The sequence below is a fragment of the Juglans microcarpa x Juglans regia genome, chromosome 3D (genome assembly GCF_004785595.1).
Source record: "Juglans microcarpa x Juglans regia isolate MS1-56 chromosome 3D, Jm3101_v1.0, whole genome shotgun sequence".
NCBI classification, from domain to species: Eukaryota; Viridiplantae; Streptophyta; class Magnoliopsida; order Fagales; family Juglandaceae; genus Juglans; species Juglans microcarpa x Juglans regia.
The window spans coordinates 27207378-27222684 of NC_054598.1; the positions used below are offsets into that span (position 1 = coordinate 27207378).

A 15307-nucleotide genomic window follows, 5' to 3' on the forward strand; every position below is an offset into this window, starting at 1 on the left:
TTTCCAAAACAGGTTCAAGTCTATAAATGAAACCTTTATAACTTTGATCTCTAAAAAGAAGAATCCCACATTGGTATCTGAGTATAGACCAATTAGTCTATGTAATATCTTTTACAAGGTGAAGTTCTTGCAAATCGTCTTAAACAGATTCTCCCAGAAATTATCAGTCCATCATAGAGTGCCTTGGTCCCTGGTAAGCTCATTTCTGACAACATCATTGTAGCTTATGAAGTTATGCACTTAATGCAAAATAGAATGAGGGGTAAGAAGGAAGATTACATGACTTTGAAGTTGTACATGAGTAAGGCTTATAACAGAATTGAATGGAGATTTCTAGAAGCTGTTCTGGCCAAGATGGGGTTTGAAAAAGTGTGGATTGAGTTGATGATGCAATGTGTGACCACAGTTCAATATTCAATTTTGATTAATGGGTGTCCTCAACATGCTTTTTATCCTTCTAGGGGTTGAGACAAAGGGATCATCTATCCCGTTATCTTTTTCTCTTATGTACAGAAGTGCTGGGGAACATACTGGACAAAGCAGGGTCTCATCTCAGGTTTTCCTCTTGCAAGAGGCTCCTTACTAATCAAGCATCTCTTTTTTGCAGATGATAGCCTACTTTTTTTGTAAGGCTAATATTCTTGAATGTAATAGACTCTTCAGGTTGCTAAATTTATATGAAATAGCTTCAGGCCAAAGGTTGAACATAGACAAGACTTCCATGTTTTTTAGCAGCAACACAGGAGTGGACATCAAAGAAGCTATTCTCCACTCTATTGGCTTAAGGGAAGCAAGGTGTCATGAGAAGTACTTGGGCCTACCTGCTTATGTAGGCAAGAACGAACTGGTAGCCTTTAGACCTATTCTGAAAAATATTAGATCTCAGATGCAAAATTGGACTGTGAAGTTTTTGTCACAAGCTGAGAATGAGGTGATTCCCAAATCCATAGTGCAAGCAATTCCTACATACTGTAAGAGCATTTTTAAATTACCAAAAGCTATTTTGAAAGCCATTAACAGATTGATGCAACAATTTTGGTGGGGCTCAAGGGGTGACAAGTCCAAAACACATTGATTACCTTGGAAATAACTTGGGAAAACAAAGAAGGAAGGAGGACTAGGCTACAAAGATTTCAAGAATTTAAACTTAGTATTATTAGCTAAGTAAGGGAGGAAATTGGTGCAGCAGTCTCACAGTTTAGCAGCTCAAGTACTCAAGGCAAAATACTACCACAGGTCCAACTTCTTACATAGCTAGATGGGTACCCTTCATATCTCTGGAGGATCTTTATGGCAACAAGGCCTGCTCTAGTGGAGGGTCTGTTTTGGAATATTGGAAATGGAGAGACTATCAAAATTTGGCATGATAAGTGGTTACCAAAACCAAGCTCATTTAGAGTTCAGTCTACAAGAAGAGGGTTGGATGAAAAAGCACTGGTGAGCTGCCTAATTGACAAACACAGTTGTTCATGGAAGACTTCATTGATTACTGATAACTGTGAGCCTTAGGAAGCGATGTTGATTTGTAGAATTCCTTTGAGTATTAATAGTGCCCCTGACAAGCTTATTTGGAGATGCACTAAGGATGGGAAATTTTCTGTTAAGAGCGCTTACTCTCTTATTAATGAGGTTGAAAGTAGGGCAATGGGGCAGACTTCAATTGGTTCTTATAAGCAGGAACTATGGCCTAAAATCTGGAAATTGGGAGTGCCTAATGTAACAAAGATGCTGCTTTGGAGAGTATGTCATGAGTCACTGCCCACTAAATATAATCTGTTCAAAAAGAAAATTGTGAACTTCCCTTTCTGTCCAGTGTGTTTGACTGAGGTTGAAATTGTCACACATGCTCTTTGGTCCTATATATAAGTGCAAGATGTCTGGGGGGTTTGCTCCAAAAGACTACAGGAATTTAAGATGACGGAATCCTCTTTTATGGAACTCTTATCCAATATGTTTACTATCTTGGATGGAGAGACTATGGATGAGGTTGCTGCAACAGTTTATCAAGTTTGAAAAAGAAGGAATAAGCTGGTATTTGAGGAAAGTTTTTGGTCTCTAGAAGCAATAGTCAAGTTGGCTCAGCAATAAGTAAGTGAATTCAAGGAAACAAATTTGAAACCTGCAGTTGGCTCAGCACTAATCACAACATGAGAATGCTAATGGAAAGCCCCTCCCTTAAATTTCATCAAAGCAAATTGGGATACAACTGTGGATAAGGTTCATTGCAGAATTGGTATTGCAGTTGTGCTCAGAGACACAAGTGGACATATTATTGCAAGCCTAAGGTCTCAGAGGGATTCTTTCCCAAATGCTCATCTGGCAGAGACAATTGCAGCCCTCAAAGCTGTAATCCTATGTCAACAACTTGGCCTAACACACATTATTCTAGAAGGTGATGCCCAACGGTGGTCAAGGATATCCAGGGCAGTCACAAGATTTGGACTTCAACTGGCATTATTATTAGAGACATCAAGGAGCTACTTACTAAGACGTCTAGTTGGTTTGTCAATTTTATTCCTAGAACTTGTAATTCTTTGGCTCATAATCTTGCAAGGGATGCATTGAAACTCTATGAGGAGAGCATTACTTTGGAGGGTCTTCCCCATTGTATTCATCCTATGTGATTATTTATGAATAAGAGATCTTAGTCTTTTCAAAAAAAAAAAAAAAAAAAAGATGATTTGTATGACTGCATTGTTGGGTTAATGTGGAGAAGCCGCATGCTAGTGAGTGCATTAAAAAATTAGAAAAATGATAAACACATATCATTTTTCACAATACATTATACAACATTGTTTTAAAATGAAAGGTAGTTTAGTAAAATACTTTATAAAAGTAACATCATTTTACAAAAATACTCACCTTAAAACATGTGTTGTAAAATATGTTGTGTGGGTATTATTGCTCATTGCAATGCAGCATACACACTCAACAAGTAATTGTAAACATCCTAATTGTAAACTTGAAAAATTATTCACAGTCACCATTTATCACCTCAGACCTTGTCAAAAACATCTTCACACCCTATGACAAACACCCCTACACCCTATGAAAAAGCTATAGGTGTAGGGTGTCAAAATGAATAGTGGTTTATGCTATTCTCTTATAAACTTACTCTAGAATTTTGGTGCCATTCCAAAGCGCAAAAAATGCCTTATTTTATATAAAAATAAAACCTTTTTTTTCCAATCTTTGCTAAATTTTCCCAATAATTTTTAAGACATCACGAGATTTTTCTATGGCTGCTTTTGTAAATCCAATCTAGCCCCCCATTCGTTATGCCGTTGTTCTTTATCTACTTTTAGTTCTGCTAATTCCTTTTCTGTGAATCCTATGGCAGACGTTATAGCAATTGATTGAGCAAAGGGGGCCAATGCATAGAAAGACCAATTCCAAGATCAGAAATGAATGAGTGGGACTTCTTGTCCCCTGAATTTGATTACGACAAAGGAGGATTTTTCTTGGTCAGATAGATGCCAACAACTTCTATTGAAGTCTTCCATATCTATAGTGCTCCATACGCATTAAACAAAGGAAAAGCTTCACTAATAATGCAAAATGTATTTTCACGACCCTCTCAACAATCAGATCAACGAATTCTCTCTTTTTTATTTTTTATTTTCTAGGGCTAATGAGGAACCTCTAGATCTATAAGAAACCTCATTTGATTAGATATGTTAGATTGAAAAATGGGAAACCTAAGGGATTGAGTGCTGAGGCGTATGAGGAATCATGAAATGCACCAAACGCATGCAAACAAACATTGCTCCAACTGAGGATAAGGAAGCTGCTCCGCTCTTGGATATCTCTCTTTGATTCCAGTATTAATTAAAGAAAGAAGGAATTCGCTTTAAATTAAAAAAAAAAAAAATGTGTTAAAGCAACTTCAAAGTAAATCATAAAATCTCAATCGTGTCAACTAATTATTACATATTCGGCTATTCACTCGCTCACTTTTACAACCCATACACGTAGCTTCTTGCCCAAAACCCTCTCCTGTGGTTCAAACAACCTACCCAAACTGCTGCACTCATTTCCAAATGCAAAAAAAATCAACTACACCGACTACATTACAATTTTGGGAAGTTCAAAAACATTGTTTTTACAGCAGACCAGTTGTTCCAAATGGGTTATTAGTTGGTGGGCGAGCAACTGGATTCACAGGAAATGCACCAAATGCAGCATCACCAAAAGGATTAGTTGGGGCCATCATTAAGTGTTGTTGTGGCTGCGGCTGTGGCTGGAAGGTAGGTTGGTACGGACCAAAGGGGTTGGCCTGCTGTTGAGCCATCGCTGCCATCTGAACTGCAGGGGGTGGAGCAACACTACTTGACAGAGCAAATGGGTCTTGTACCTCAAATGGATTTGGAGCTGGTGCTCCATAAACAGGCTGCTGCGCAGCTCTATATGCTCCTTCATCATACAAACTGTTCAAAGTGAGGGAGTCCAATCCACCAGCCTGACATTCATTGGCCAAACTTAAATAATTAAATCCATATACCAAAAAAAAAACCTTTCTTCCATACATATATAAAAAAAAAACTATTTCTTCCATGAGATTTGGTCTCAGATGCATAAAATTGAAGAATGGCCTACCCACTAGTGAGATTATATTGCAATTAATCTGACTTGAAGATGATAAGAAATGATTAAACTAGTGGCGCCTCGTGGAAAAGTGCTCCTCCGCCAAATGTCATGTGCAAGCACTTTCATCAACTTACATTCTCCTAAATCCTCACTAACTAAAAACAACTAAGAAACATATCCAGTGTCTTATGACCACAAATAAGCAAATAAAAAACCATGAAGGTGAGTTCAAAATCCTTCAACCACGTGCACATCTTCAATATATGCTGTAAGTGGCTAAAATGACCACAAAACGTGTGGAGAACAAATAAGGACACAGAATAAGGGCCTACCAATTGCCTTTCATTAACTGATGAAATGTTACCACTTGGAGTGGTGACCAGGGCAAGTTCCCATCCAGTAGCATCAAAATCTTTTGCTTGTACGGCATTAGAATCAAATGTTGGGGCAGCACCTGCAAATATGAGAACACTCACTAGGTAAACAAAAGTCCATCTAAAATGGCTTAAGTAGCACTACTGGAAAGCAACAAAAGAAGAAAACGTGACCAGAATCTGATGGAACTATTGCTAGGGCCAAAGCATTTCTGTCTTCAATTGCAGATGCATCAGCAGTGTTATAACCCAATCCCTGAGTCAACCAAAACAGAAAAGGGCGGGGGGGGGGGGGGGGGGGGGGGGGGGGGGGGGGGGGGGGGGGGGGGGGGGGGGGGGGGGGGGGGGGGGAGGGGGGGGGGGTGTTGTTTAAGAAATTAAATAAATTCTGCAAAAAATATAAACTGAGTTGATGAAACTCAGAACATAATGATTTACCAGTAGATCACCAGTTTCCAGGGTGTTTTGAGGAAGAGGAAGAGAAGGAGGAGGAGCAGTAATCTCAACATTAGGTACAGCAGCATTATCTGAAGGTGGTGGCTCAGGTTCATCATTGGACATTTTTGTCTCTTCAGAAGGGCCTTCATCTGGTCTGTATGTCAATTGAAGCTGACCATAATGACCACATATTAGTTCAGTAGCACAGCTTTACAAAAGCATTATTCCATCTCTAGATTGATTAGTGCCAATAAACCGGTAAAAAGATCCAACGGGAACAAAACAGAGACTGGTTTACAAATTTCATAAATGAGTACACTAATCAATAGAAAAAATCATTTCACTTAACTAAGCAATGGATATATGTTCTTGCTCATTATAAAACAATGACTCACCAAAGGCTCAGTTGCAACAGGAAACACCCGGGGTGCCTCTCTTATGTACTCTTCCATAGTTGTAAGAAAGGATTGCGGAGGCTGGAAAACATAAGCATTAGGCAATTAGGTGGGATAAAAAATTAGACTCGAGGAAATAGCCTAAAGTTGACTACACACCAAGACGTTGTAATAGCATCAATACCTCTCTAAGAACAGGAAACTGGAAATTCCTAGCAAGTTCCAATCCTTTGCAAACTTCGTAGAACTCAGAAAGGCCGAGGGCCTGCAGCAATAACCAAGGTCTGTTAAGTGAAACACCATAAAAGTGAACTGTAGGACCTCTTTCTTCTTCTTCTTCTTCTTCTTCCTTTTTTTTTTTTTTTTTTTTCTTTTTTTAAGATGTCTGGAACAGCTTCCCGACTAATCCCAGGGGTGCACAAGCCCTCGGCAAGGAGTTTCCCACAAGTGAACCTAGGGTAATTCAAGGGAAAAATCTCCCAGTCCGATGGCTCCTAGAGATTGTTTGCACCCAAGGGGATTTGAACCTTAGACCTAGGGGGAGCATGCCCCCAAGCCCAAGGCCTTCACCACTTGAGCATAACCCCAAGTCCGATGGCCCCTGTAGGACCTTTTTTTTTATCAGTTAAAAGTGAACTGCAAGACCTTATAGCATTCCTATCTAGTAATTGTATGAAAAAAAAATAGAGCAGTAAATAGCTATCAACAAATAACTAATACTTGGCATCATGTTTGGAAATGGATAATGTCACCTGCTGGCCAGCTCGTTTATAAACATCAAGGGCTTTGACAGCTTCATGTTTTGGCATCTCAAAAAACTGCAATGAGATCAGATTATTGGCAGTATGGAAAATATAGACAACAAATGACATTTTTTCCTAACGAGCAAGACTCCCATAAATAATAATCAATTCACCTTATCAACAAGATTGATGATCCCATCATTGATAGCGCAGTAAATTTTAAAACTCTCTTTCAGTACCTGATTATACCACATATAAAAATTGTAAAGAGCAAGTTCAAATAAAGTTCCTTATGAGTTAAGCACTTAAAATGATATTATTCTTTTCTTGACAGGAAAAAATGATAGATCAGAGGGCAAGGGTCAGGAAGTGAAATATGGGAGTCAGCTTTTATTTTCCTTATGTCCTCCCTGCCAATTTCTGACCAAAGCACACTACAGCGTCCCTGCCCCCACAACAAAACAGAAACAAAAAAATTGACAAAGGTAGAGAGAAACAAAAAGGGAGGACATTCAAAGCATCTCAACAAATAACCAAAAATTTCACAGAAATTTCTAAATCATTTGAATTTATGTATCATCAACTGAAAAAACTGGAACTGCTGAATCATTTTTGGTCGTCATGGTCGGCAAACTCAACATAATGAAATGGGAGTCAACTATTAATAAGGAGACTCCTTTAAGATCTCTAAAATAATTTCGCCATTCATGACTCAAAATATTCAAAAGAAGAAACATAGAAATATTCTTTAATTTAAATGCACAACTAATTGTAGTAATAAATTACAGAAAACAGCAATGCCACACATACCAGAGCCAGAGCATATTGTATAACATAATTGGCAACAGCTGCTCCTTCTGGCTGTAAAAGTGGAAACTAAGTCAATTTTCTGCCCATATTAATATGCTATGGATAATTAAAAATATCTAAAGCAAAAGTGTGTAAAAAATATGAAAACAGAACATCAAAGGGCATAAAAAGTACCCGGCAACCAATAAGACGATACAGCAGCTGCTGCAAAGCTGGCAATTGCCCCAACAGTTCTTCACTGTCCAAATCCCTGGTTCTGCTGTAGCCCTGCTGGTAAAAGAAGCGGAAAAGGAGGGAGGTAGAGGAGTGGGTTTGGGTGGGGTGAGAATTTCATGAATCTGTAGCAATGAGAGATTTACACCCATATAGTTTGAGAAAACAAATATACTGGCAAGACTATTAAAAATCAATCAAGACACTGGACATCCAACAGAACTCTCTATGGCACTTCTGGTAGGCAACAATGGCATAGACTGTCTCTATCAGTTAAATATAATCCTTAGAGGCTTCATTCACATAACTTCTTTCAGGGTTGAAAAAACTAGGGGTACAAATTAAAATGTGCCAAACAAAGTTTCTTTGGCTTGGATTTTTAGGAAACAAACCCTATAAGATCCAGAAGCATGAATAAAAAACAATATTTTCTAAAAACAAAATAAGCTTATTAGCCTTAGCAACTATCATAAAATACTAATAAATTATTGGGAGTTCAAATAACCTAACAGATATATTAGAGGTACAAGCATTAAGAAAAAGGGGAAAAGAAAGAAAGAAAGAAAAGAATTCCAGAGTCAGCAAATTCAAATCCAATATCATCTTTAACTTTATTTGCATACAGCCCCTTGTCTGTTCTTTCAAGGCAAGCAATGATATTAGGATTGCTTTTATTTTATTCTAAATTCCGCATCTTAGAAAAAAGGAAATACATATCTAGTAAAATACCTTGTCCTGCCCTTGGGAAGGTCTTGGTAGACGTTCAGCTTCAATATCATACTTAATAACCCTGAAACATTCAAGTCGTTCCTCCAAAAACAATGCATACGTACGTACCCAGGCCGAGCAATCCCAAGCTGAGAGAAAAGATCAAAGAGATATTAGTAGTAGCAAACTAAAGCAATGATAGTTCAAGTACATCAGTTAGAGCCAGCATTAACAACTTTATATATATATATATATATATATATATCAGTAAACCAGCGCTAACAACCAATAGAGAGAATAAAAGAGCAAGAGATAAGGGTGAAGGACTAACCAATAGGGCTTGAATCATCCTTGAAATTAGAAATCTGGAGTATTCGCCCTCTCTGTGAAAAGTTCAGAAGTTCTTCTCTGAAAGTAGGATCACCCTCCCTTAATAGCCTATGGATGACTACCAGTGTTTTTAATGCCACCTGTTAAGGATTCAACAGTGTTAAAAGAACATTATATAACTTGGACACAAGACACCACAATACATGAAAAGCGTACCCCGCTTATAAAAAACTATTACATCAGTATTTACCACCATCAAAACAGTCCAGACCATCTTTCAAATGCAAGAGCAGAAGAAGAAATACCCTATTTAATAACAATATAAAGAGGGCAAAGAAACATTTTCCAGTACTAATGACTCTCCATGTCCTTCAATACATAGCATGCATTAACCCATAAATACTAGCTTTTCGTACATTGAATTGCAACACCTCTTTGGCACACCCAGATGTGCAGTAACTTAATCCTAGAAGAGCCAAAATATGACGTACATGTAGAAGCCCATGCCATTAGGAAAACATTGGATGTATGGAAGAAGATGAGAAGGCAATATAACTGCAAGTTTTTTATTCTATTTGTCATTCAAAAAATCCTAATTAAGAATGAAAGGCCATACAATGTCTTCTAATAAGCTTTAAAAACTTAGTTGGAATGAAAGATTATTGAAGAAAGAAAGGCAAATATCAACAAAGCCCACGTGTTTGCAGCAACACATTAGGATCGGGAACACAACACAAAAGGGACTAGATCTATAATACCTTGATCGAGCATAGGAGAGAGGGCGATAAATGAGATCCCACATTACTTGGGAGGGAGAAGTTAATGGGGTTTATAATGATTCCAAGAAACTATGATTATAATTTTGACTAGTCCTTTCAGAGTACAGATCCAAAAATGGCTTGGGCTTTCTATGGGTTGTTACAAAAGGTATCATAACTAATCCCTATTCAAAGTGTGCGACTTGAGCCCTGTCACCTACAATAGAATGGCTTGATAAGGACATCGGGGATGGGGAGAGATGAGAAATATCAAATTGAGTATAGGAGAGAAAGGGAGGTGAATGGGGTCCCAGGATAAGTACAAAATCACACACAAAAAAAAAAAAAAAAAACAACATACAATAGCATAGATAAATCGTTGCCTAAAAAGATCTAACTCTCTCTCTCTCTCTCTCTCTCTTTAAGTAGAGAAGAGCAAGGCATGAAGGGGCAGGGCCATCCCGGGGGGGGGGTGTGTGTTTGTGGGGGACCAAAGTGTGGAACACTATCTAGGTGATCCAATAATAGCACCCTATCGATTGAGCAGTGTGGATAGACTCACATTAAACCTAATCTAAGGGTTAGACACAGGAGGTCCGTAAGAGCTCCCTCAAGATAGACCAAACCATAGTCAACCCTACTAAGGGCATATACTAGTAAGAAATTGACAGGTATGGATAATGGGCATTGGTCTCTTCGCATTAGCATCATGCCCATGTATATCTCTATTCATATGCCTTAGACCTCACATTCCACAACTTGCAACCTTAAAGCCTATGTACATGTCATAAAAGAGGGTTCATCACCCTAGAGAAGTAGAAATTTATGAAATTTGGATTAAATCTTCATGGTTCAAATTTGGTGAGAATTAATCATTTGGATAATGAGTTCCGAATGCCAACAAACCGACCGTAAGTGGTCTTCATTGCCAAGAAAAAGGAAAAGGCTATTTGGTTGCAAAAATATTTCTAAGGGATACCCTTATTGTCAAAAAATAAAAAAAAATAAAAAATCTAAGGGACACCCTACTTGTCAAAAATAAATATTTCTAAGGGACACCCGACATTGATAGGACACAATCTACTCACCTTAAGTTCAAAAAGGGACTGAATATTTCTAGTTTCCATGTGCCCCCGGTACTGGTCTGTCCATACTAAAAATCAGCAAGCTCTCCACTTCAATGACTTGGGTTGAGGGCACATAGATTAAGATTAGATTTCAGCCGTGCAGCTTGTGCTTAAACTTGTTTCTTTTGCAACCCCAGCAAACTTCACCCAGCCACGATATCCTTATTTTTTGGGAAAAAAAAAAAAAAGGCTCGACTAGGATATGATCAAATGGACAAAGGAAGCAATAAATTAGAAGAATCTTGAATACCAATGTTATTTAGAGTTATTTAAATTATTAAAAAAATGTTATTTAGAGTAATAACTAGATGGAGGGGAGCAATTTAAGGTATGCCTCTTTAGTTATACTCAATCTAAGGTATACCCAATACGATTAATAACTAGTTAGTTAGACTGAATCTGAGGTATTACCATCTGCCCTCTCTTAACTCCACGATTTCCTCATTATGCCATTTCGTTGTAAGTGGCACAATTCAAGTCCATGCTAGTGACTAAGGATTGCCTCTTAAACCTTTTGTAATGACCTAAGGAAATTATAAGCCACATATGAGCTTATATTCCAAATGGGCTAGTTAGGGTTCTAATTGAAGTCCCTTATATCGTTATCAATTGCAATAACTTCTTACTCTCAATACCCATCAGATTAGTGATGTAGATGCATAAAGTGGCCAGAAACAACATAAAAATCATTATAACAATCCAGTTCAAAAGATTTACCTAGCTTTATTGGAAACATGGTCCATAGGAAAATAATGAAAACAATCACATAACTTCTTGTGTTCCTAGTTGCCTTGAAGTAGACTCCACAGATGTAAGTTAAGATGAAACTGGAAGTTTGCACAATCCTATTTAGATCAAGACAACTCTGATCTAAATAAATGTAAATGAGAGATAAAAACACAATTTCTAAGCAACTTAGAGGCACCAATGTAAAACGACAGATATACAACCAATAACAAGCATGTCACACACAGGCAAAAAACACTGGATGGAAAGGTAAACAACAATGTATGGATCATACCACCAAACTCAGTAAATATTAAAAACGCTCAAAACCGGATTTAATAAAATGAAAAAAACTAGAATAACTAAACAAGTCGGCATAGCAATCGAAAACCACAAGCAGTAAAATCGACACATATATACCGTCCAGTTACGAGTCTTCACCAATCGCCGGGAAAGCGCACGAATGCAGTAAGCAACATCGGCACGGGGCCGAATCGCCGAAGTGGCAACGAAAATCTCTGAAAGAGAAGAGAAAATGACAATCACGTATTGTCCCCCAAAATTGAAAATTCCGCTGAGAAATAATAAAAATGAGATCTGTGAAGGGGGAAGTCGGAAACGATTACTCACTCCTGAGGTGTCTATCTTTGGGTGGGCACTCCACGTGGTTCGTAGCTTTGACTATGGCCACATCCAACTCCTAAATTTTAGGGAAAAATTTTTAATATTCGAAAACTCAAAATAAACGAATCGAATCGATGAAGGATTGTGGTAGAAAATCGAAAGAGTATCGATTGAAGTAATTAATAATAGAAAGAAGAAGACGAAGAAAAAGACCGCGTAATCGCTGTTGACATGGGCGAGGCCGACTTTGGTGGAGTCTTTGATTGCGCCATAGGCTTTTCTCCAAGTCTGTAGCGTCCCCATTTTTACCGCTCAGATCTCTCTCTCTCTCTCTCCAAGAATTGCGTTACGTGGTTTCCACACCTTGATTCTCTCTTTCTCTCTCTCAAAAGAGAGGAATAGATCAAAGGAACAGCCTGCAAGCAAAGATGGATTGGCTATGGCTATTCTTCTCTCTCCTCTCTGTATTTTCTATTTTCTTTCTGATGGTTGAGAAAGAATCATTTCCAACCATTTTGACGTTCGCTTCTCCCTTCCCTCTTTGACGGCTTTTTTTTTTTTTTTTTTTTTTTTTTTTTTTTGCCGAATAATAAGAACCTTTCTGATTCCGTATTTTAGTTATAATAATAAATGATTTTCGATACTAATTAAAGAGTTGTTACTTGAAGAATGATATTAGTTTTATAAATTATTTTATAAAAATATTCATCATTTAAAAATAATTATATAAAAAAAACTATAAAAAGATTAGATCTCTATATTTTTTTTATTCTCTGTCCATGCCACAGTTCTCGAGTACAAAAGTTGTGTGGTAGTCTGTGACGGTTTTCCGATGCCTTTTGGTGGCTCTGTTTTACGCCGGTTTGATGCACAAATCATCTTATTTTATTTTATTATTATAATTATTTTAAATTTTTATATAAAATATAATAAATAATTTATATTTTTTAACTCTTAAAATAATAATAATAATATTCAAAAATAATATTCAAAATATATTTTATTTAACTCATCTAAAATTATCTCATTTTATTTTATATCCTCTCATCATCAACTCTTAATTTGACATTTGGTAAATCACATTTTATAAATATAATTAAAGATAATATTACTTTATTATCATTTTTTTAATAATAGCTCCCTTCATTTTCCACAAATAAATGGGTGATGGAATATTTTTTAGTACGCAATTTGTAATATTGTTTGAAGAAAAATGATTTAGTTATAAAATTCTTTTATAAAAATAAACTTACAAATTAACATAATTTAACATAATATATAGTATTATAAAGTTATTTTTATTATAAGGTAAATTTAACGTATTACATGAAACATACTACTTTGTGAAAGTGTTTCATTTCATCTTATCTCATCTCATTACTATAATTTTTTAAAATTTTCACACAAAATATAATAAACAGTTCAACTTTTTCAAGTACTAAAATAATAATAATATTATAAAATAATATTTTATTTAATTTTTAATTTTTATCTCACTATCCAAATGACGCATAAGTTTCAACTTTCCTTTGGGTGGAAATATATATATCCACTACCTTAATTATTCGATATGCATGTATCGTATAATGAGTTGAAGTTGATCCAAATCAAACCCATAACATTAGATTAAAAATTCTAGGATCCATTAATATATTAGAAAATTATAATCAAATATGGAATTCCCTTAGAGTGGATATTCTTGAACAGGTAGAATTGTTTTAGTTAAACAATGATGAGGAAAAAAAAAAAAAAAGGAAAAATGTGGGAAAAAATGTCCTCATTGTGGTGGGTGGCAATCTACACTCAATCCATGAATCCAGCATTAATTGGTGAAGTACCAATGCAGATGCTTGCTTCTTGTGCCAATTTAATTTCATGGCAACCACCAAAGAGACAGACTTGCAACTTGGTGTACATATTCAGTCTCTTTCATTTCTACCCCATAAGAGTGGTATACTTGAAGAATATTGCACAATGGTAGGATCCGTACCTTAAAAAAAAGGTATGTGTTTTCCGGAATATTTTATTTTATTTTTATTTTTTTAAAAGATAAAAAGATAAATTTGTATTCATACTAAGAATTAACGTCATATTTCATACGCTTTTAGGTTAGATTTCAGCAACTCGAATCTTTAAAACTAGGCCTGCGAAAACAAAGAAGAAAAAAATTTAGAGAGGGCGACCTTGGGGCCGAGGAGTCTCCGATGCTAAAGTCAATAGAGTATTTTAGAAGTTTGTAAATAATGAGAGAGTCTAAAGAGCTTTTTTATACTTGAAAATTGCTAATTATACCAAGATTTTGGGTGACAGATCGTGCTTACCCCTATGGAGCTCATATCCTTTTTATTGTTTATTTTGTTAGAGTTATTTAAATGCAGCGTGCCTCTCCGACAACACCATTAATGCGGCGTGACTTCTTAATAGCTTTATTTTGCAGACCATGTTGATCGTCCGTCGATATTCCATTGTCAGAAAATTAAAAGTTCTCTGTTTTTTTTTTATTTTTCTCGTTCTGCCCTATATGAGTCCCCATGAACAGGATGCGGTCGAGCGGTATCAGACTTGTTCGCCCCATCAGTCATCATTACATACTTTCTCTTCCAAGCAATTGTTTTGTGGACAAGTTTGAGACTAGGATCGGATATTGAGGTGAATCTCATTACTCTCGGGTGAGCGTCTAGTGAGCTTATGAGTGATAGAGATATCCCCTTACATTAAGAAATCACACGTTACAAAGTTTATCTTTCTCCAGATAAAATCAGAAGCTTCTTTTATCCACACTTTTTCAACGTCTAGTTGTAAAATACTTTTATTAAAATATGTGACAAGGTATATATACTTCTATGTACAAATTACACCTGCCACTCACTTCTACCATGTAGGAATTTCTTTATATCTTCAATGATGCTCCCATAGTAAGAGAAATCTTTATTTACATCATTTACATTGATTATAATTTGTGCATCCCCTTCTAAAATCACCTTGCAGGAACTCAAATCTCTGCAAATTTTCATAGCTTTCTCATAAGCATAACTTTTCTTTCTAAAACAGTTTTGTGGGATTTTGGCGTGCACCCTAGCATTTACACTGTAGCGGAATGGCAGCCTGTCTTGGACAGTTTTATGGAACTTTTCTTTCAAACCGAATAAAAAGACAACCATACGTCTGCGTATGTATAGTATATAAAACAGTAAAAAGTTATTTAACGTGCTTTGTAAAGATGGGTTATCAGTTTTCCTCCTTTACCAATTCAAAACCTCAATTCTTAATTTTTATAAAATTGATATCTGAAATTTAAAAAATTTGCATTTACATACCTATTAATTTAGAGACGAGATACAAAATTTTCATATCATCTCATATCATTATTATAATTTTTTTAAATTCTCACACAAAATATAATAAATAATTAAATTTTTTTAAATCTCAATTTAACTTTTTCAAATTTCAAAATAATAATAATATTTTAAAATA

General features: G+C 36.1%; 1 protein-coding gene across 3 annotated transcripts; it reads right to left on the bottom strand.

Annotated features, from left to right (window-relative positions):
- Positions 1-3875: 3875 nt before the first annotated feature.
- LOC121253896 (putative clathrin assembly protein At2g01600) lies at positions 3876-12382 on the bottom strand. 3 transcript variants are annotated; one of them, XM_041153824.1, is made up of 16 exons: positions 12211-12381; positions 12047-12168; positions 11840-11909; positions 11630-11727; positions 8600-8738; positions 8290-8417; positions 7522-7617; positions 7348-7398; positions 6711-6776; positions 6547-6612; positions 5979-6059; positions 5795-5875; positions 5400-5570; positions 5136-5217; positions 4920-5041; positions 3876-4459 (listed from the first exon to the last, which is right to left on the bottom strand). In XM_041153824.1, exons 2-16 carry the CDS (start codon positions 12134-12136, stop codon positions 4103-4105), a joined length of 1698 nt encoding a protein of 565 aa, XP_041009758.1. In that variant the 5' UTR covers positions 12137-12168; positions 12211-12381; the 3' UTR covers positions 3876-4102. The 3 variants fall into 3 exon arrangements, with proteins under 3 accessions (XP_041009758.1, XP_041009759.1, XP_041009757.1); XM_041153825.1 differs by having other exon boundaries at positions 7522-7614; positions 12047-12382; XM_041153823.1 differs by having other exon boundaries at positions 12047-12381.
- Between the last annotated feature and the right edge of the window lie 2925 nt (positions 12383-15307).